The following is a 5,911-nucleotide window of genomic DNA, read 5'->3' on the forward strand; positions in this document are numbered from 1 at the left end:
GAACCAATTCATTGCTTCACACCAATTCAAAATCTAGTTGCACTTGCCCCGTTAGGTTACATCTCATCCCTCACACCTCTACCTCTTCTCTTAACACCTGTACCGATGTGCCCGAGCTGCTGCATCCTCACCCACCCACCCAAAAAAAGTTAGAAAAAAAAATTACTTAGGAGTTGGGCATTCCCATGGCAACCAGGTCCTGTGGTATAGGAAGGGATATCAGGCCAAGCCCAATGCCATTTGCATACAAATTGCCCAGCTGGTACCTTGTTGTTATGACAACGGCACACAGCTCCCAGAATTCATTTGGAAGTGAAATACAAAAAGAGAGCAGCCGGCAAGAAGAGTCATTTTTAAAATTATTTTTCTTTTATAATGAAGATGTTGTTTTGACAGCGACACTGTTTTCCGATGTAAACCCAAATACCTGGAGGAAATAAGAAAAAAATATATGATTCTCAAGCCTCAAGACAGGCTGATGAGTGAATATGTCAGATTGTTTGCAATATAAAATATATTTTACTGGAGAAAAATCTGTTTAAATTAGTGAATTACTGTCAGACTATAAAAAACAATCCTGTTATGAAAATCTGTTGTTTTTCTTCTCCAGAATGTCTGCATGACCTCTGGCAGATACTCTCCAAACTGCCTCGATCTGCCTTCTTCGTGGTTCACCTGATTTTGCAAACCTTTATATAATTCCTTGCAATGAGCCATGCCAAATCCTAAGAGCTTGAGAGAGAGAAAAAAGGGAAATCAGCTGACGACACAGTGTCCTCTGCTGGCAGCAACCAGCAGTAGAGTTTGCACAACCGTCTGCCTGTTTAAACGGATATTATTTAGCTTAAGGGCAACTGAGCTGATGCTTTTCCATAGTCATGCTGGCTCAGCTCATACTGGCCAGTTAAATTGGCCTGCTGAGTATGAGTGTTCTGTGAACCTGTTTATCCCAGAAACCTCCACGAGACTCCAGTTTAATCATTGGCTTCTGTGCCTCTGTCAAACCATCACAGGCCAATCAGCGCCTCCCTCAACGGGGGAAACAAAGGTGCTTCCGGCTCCAGTACTTGACCTGTTGGAGAGCAAGGTGAAACCTCAGCCTGTGCACATTAAACTTATTTTCCGCTCTGTGTGTTAATGATGGCAGTGAGCCCCAATGATGGTCCTGTTACAGATTGTTAGAGACAACTGGTCCAAACCACTTCAGCCTGGATTGAAAGGCCTGTATCAGCAACAATACAGCAGTGTGTGTGTGTGTGTGTGTGTGTGTGTGTGTGTGTGTGTGTGTGTGTGTGTGTGTGTGTGTGCACGTGTGCGTTACACCCCATACCTCAGGGTGGGAGCAGAAGGAAGGTGACACATCCTGCCTCCCCAGCATATAAATGCAGGAGCCTTCTCGCTGAAGTGCTGCCGGCGCTAAAGCGAGACAGTTTAGTACATTTCCTCCCCCCTGAATGTGCAACCTTCCCCCAAGGTCACAGCTCTCCAGCAACTCAGATCTTTACTGAAGCTCCACTCTGCACATTTGTCGCCCAACGTCCGATTCAACATGGCAACCCGATGGGGACTGTGTGGTGCCGGGAAGATCAGCCATGACTTCAGCGTGGCCGTGAAGACTCTGCCTCCCGGAGATCACCAGGTACGCAGTCACACAAGATGTCTCCCTCAGCGACATAGCTGCTGTTACTGTGATGAATATATGCGCAGCTTTCTCTCTTTATGTGCAGATAGCAGTGATTGCATCGAGGAGCTTGGAGCGCGCCAAAGAGTTTGCCAAGAAGCACGGTATTCCTAAGGCTTATGGCAGCTACGAGGAGCTCGCCAACAACCCAGACATCGGTTGAGTGCTTTACAGCCCACTTACAGGCAGAGATGATGGTGTGTCGGTGTTCTCCTCATCATTTGTGTCCTCGCAGACATCGTGTACCTGGGGGTGTTGCACACGGAGCACTGGCGAGTCGGTCTGCTGTTCCTCAATGCGGGAAAGAACGTGCTGTGTGAGAAACCTTTTGCCATGAACTCCAGACAGGTGAAAGAGCTTGTCACGGCCGCAAAGAAAAACAAGGTCTTCCTGATGGAGGTAAGGTTTTAAAAAGATGTTGTAAACATACTAAGCTCAGGTAGTAGAGCAGAACAAGAAGGTCGGTGGTTTGATCCCCGGCTCCTCTACTCCACACACTGAAGTGTCCTTGGGCAAGATGATGACCTCCAAATTGCCCCTGTGCCAGCAGTGTGTGAATGGTGTCTGATGGAATAGTGCAGCATGTAGTAGTGCTGTATAACTTGTCTGTGTGTGACAAGGTGAATGTAACTTTAAATATCGTCTATACCAATTGCTGGTCATGGACGTTGCTGTAGTTTCAGGTATAATTCAATCAAACAAAAAAATAATTAGTTTGTTTCGTGGTTGTTGATTGTTGTACAGATTTTTTGTGAGGATAAACCCCTTTTAAATCAACCATTTCTGAAGGGCCCTAACACACAAACAACCACAAAAAACAACAATGTGAACCTAATAGAAAATACAAACATTAGACAACAACATATTCATTTCAACAAACACACAAACTTCATCATGATAAGTGCAATGCTCAACACACTGGAAGGCCACAGAGAGACCCTGAACAAATGCTTGCCCAATAAAAATATAAACGATAGATACATGCTACATATATATACATTATATACATAAAATAAATAATGAAAACATGTCACGTATCAGATGCAGAAAAAGGATGTTGCTGCTGTTAAGTTATCTAAGACGTGAGGTCGTGAAGTCAAAACGAGCTCACCCACACTCTTCTCACTCACGCACAGTCGTGCTAATCCTTAAAGCAGCAGCCTGACATTTTGGAAAAACACTCATATTCCCTTCATTGCAGGGAGTTTATAGATCAGAAGTCATAAAGCCTGAATGTCTGGGGAGTATTTACTGCTCGTGCTACAGGGAAACATCTTGTCATGTCATGTTTGAGCAGAACATCTGCTCGTATATGAAGTGAAGAGCTGTGGTGATGAACTGCTGCTGAGCTGAAACTCCTGTATTAACTGTTTACTGATGCAGTGGTGCTGTGCTCTCACCTCTGTCCCACCCCCAGGCCATCTGGTCCCGCTGTTTCCCCGTGCACGGCGAGGTGCGCAGGCTGCTGGCGGAGGAGGTGGTTGGGGAGGTGAAGCTGGTGAAGGCCTACTTCGGCTCCCCCCAGCTCCACATCCCCCGCTCGGTGGAGAAAGAGCTGGGAGGAGGTGCGCTGCTCGACATCGGAGTGTACTGCCTGCAGTTTGTCCTCATGGTGTTCAACGGAGAGAGGCCAGAGTCCATCCAAGCCACGGGGGTGCTGCTTGACTCAGGTATGATTCAGCACTCGGGTCACGCAGCAGAGGTGGGATGTGGATTAGTATCATTAACCACACAGCACGAATCAGTGATCACAAACCGGCTGCTCCTCACCATGAAAAAAAAAAAGGTAGAGGAAAAGAAGAATCCCTCGAGTGACGTGATGTGAAAATTAGACCGAAAAATCACATCTTTAAATGAACTGTCCTAAATGTAAACACCTCGGGGAAGAATTCTTCACACAGAAAATCCCACACTTATCTCTTAAACGTCAGACTAATCCAAATCCTCTCTGTGGAGTACAGTAATAAAACTGGCAGGGGGTGTAACTGCATTTCTCACAACTAGTTATCCTTCACTGTAAGATAATCACACACTTCAGCTTTTCCTTCTCTTGTTCTCAGAGAGGTCATGCCAGCAGTGGCAGATCGAAGATTTTTCTAAATCAGGGGCCATAAAGGTGCCTCAATTTGCACAGAGGGGCAAATTACATGTCCAACATCCGTGTACAATTCCTGATTCAGTGAGATGCACATTTAAGCCATTCCTTGTTCACTGTTCACACAAATTACTAGTAACTGAAAGATTTGTCTGCGTGGACGTTAAAAATAGCACACACCAAGTTAGAGATCTCTGATGTTATTATGACTACTAGTGTCAAAACATTTGGTTCATTATGAAACTGTGGTGGGACAAATTACATAGTTACAGTCTGCATATGGGAAACAATGCCTGACAGGACAGGAGCACTTCAGGGGCCAATCAGACCCCTGGATCCCCCCCGGCCTGCCAGTGAAGCTGAACTGAACTTGATTTTAAAGGTATATTGTTAGATTTCCTTCATTAATTCATTAGTCCTTCAGATCAATGTTTTTTCAAATATTTTGACAGGAGTGGATGAATCTGTGGTGGTGGTGATGAAGTTCCCCAGGAACAGGATGGCCTTCTGCTCCTTTTCTATCGCCGCTCGACTCCCGAATGATGCTGTCATCAGCGGCACTGAGGGCTCCATTAAGGTACGCCGTGCCAGTCTTGTACAGGAACCTTTCACTTGATTAAGAGATGATTGAGACTAAGATGGTCCCTAATTACTTTCTCATTCGATTAAGCTGAAGTATATATCAGACAAAAGATCCATACCCACTGCGTTTCATGATACACGAGTGGAATGATCGGATTAAGACGGAAGCTCATTTCCTTTTCTGCTCGCCGTGCAGGTCCTCGGCCCCATGCACTGCCCCACTACGCTGGTTGTGAATGACAAGGAGACGGAGTACCCTCTCCCTGAGCCGGGCCTCCCTCTGAACTTCACCAACAGCACTGGGCTCTGCTACGAGGCAGAGGAAGTGAGGCGGTGCCTGCTGAAGGGTAGGTCATGGTAGAAGGAAGGTTGTGTATTTGGCCTCTAGTAGATGAAGTTGTTTGAGCCGCTGTTTAAAAGGTAAGGTGAGTCTGAAATTCATTATACATGAATGTACTCATCAGATCAGCTTATACAGTATTACACTCCCATGGCAATTTACATAATCATTACATCCCCGCTTTGACCTAATTTATGCATCTTTGTGAGTCTGTGCATAATTATTCGTGGCTATAAGCAGAAGTGTCTTTCCATCAGTGGGATTTTCTCCTCCTCATCCACAGGACTTAAGGAGAGCCCACGGATGCCTCTGGCTGAGTCCGTCTTACTGACAGAGATCATGGATGAAATCCGGAAGCAGGTGGGAGTTGTCTTCAGCCAGGACAGCCAGTGACATCACTCCGGAGCCAAGCTGTTCCACCTGACCTGAACCTGCTCAGGTGGAACAGAGGGAAGCCGCTCGAGGGAAGGCGACAAATATTTGGCACAAACAGATCACTATTGGCACCGTGTGACACGGCCCGAGCACACACACGTTTTGAGCTGTCACACAGTTAAAGATAGAACCAGTATATTCCTGGAGCATGTACATCTACAGTTTATTTACCACTGTTTTCCTTTATACATTCTGTTTGGCATCTAGACACATCCGTGATAGCTCCAAACCATAAAGTGTATATAAAAATGGAGCAGCTCCCCAAAAGTGAAGCCAAATTATATAGATTGTCCCGTGGAGGCTGACTGCAGTATAGGTCACACCTATGTTAGCAGATGGGACATTGTCCCAATTAAAAACTCAAATGTAAAATAAATTACTTCCTAAAATGGTTTCTGTCATTTTATGTAATTCTTATCACACTGATGTTTGTTTGCTTGACCTTGTACCCATTTATTGAGCAGCATCTAAAATTTCTCCAGTAATGTCAGCAGATAATGTTAGTGTTCATGTTTCCAGGAAGTTTGTCTTTAGTTTGTCTTTTGATGCAAGAAAAGGGGTGAAAAGTCATGATTGACAGCTGAGACTGACTCACGATTGGTCCATCAGATGTAGCTGCAGGGTGTTGATAGCATGGCTCCCCTCCATGGTCACTGCTGCTTCATTTTTATACAATGGGAGGAAGATGTCGTCCATTTTTATATACAAAGTCTGTTATGCAAACACAGTCATTCTAACTCAGTCAACAAGTAAACAACCTGCATATTCTTTACAATAC

The 5,911-nt window shown here is 45.1% G+C and overlaps 1 protein-coding gene across 1 annotated transcript; it reads left to right on the top strand.

Moving 5' to 3' along the window:
* Positions 1-1,388: 1,388 nt before the first annotated feature.
* On the top strand, positions 1,389-5,427 carry dhdh.1 (dihydrodiol dehydrogenase, tandem duplicate 1). Its single transcript, XM_035158015.2, has 7 exons — positions 1,389-1,639; positions 1,728-1,839; positions 1,917-2,080; positions 3,099-3,351; positions 4,229-4,353; positions 4,555-4,705; positions 4,982-5,427. The coding sequence occupies exons 1-7, from the start codon at positions 1,550-1,552 to the stop codon at positions 5,089-5,091; spliced, it is 1,005 nt and encodes a 334-aa protein (XP_035013906.1). The 5' UTR covers positions 1,389-1,549; the 3' UTR covers positions 5,092-5,427.
* Positions 5,428-5,911: the final 484 nt, after the last annotated feature.

The sequence above is a fragment of the Hippoglossus stenolepis genome, chromosome 1, assembly GCF_022539355.2.
Source record: "Hippoglossus stenolepis isolate QCI-W04-F060 chromosome 1, HSTE1.2, whole genome shotgun sequence".
Taxonomy (NCBI): domain Eukaryota; kingdom Metazoa; phylum Chordata; class Actinopteri; order Pleuronectiformes; family Pleuronectidae; genus Hippoglossus; species Hippoglossus stenolepis.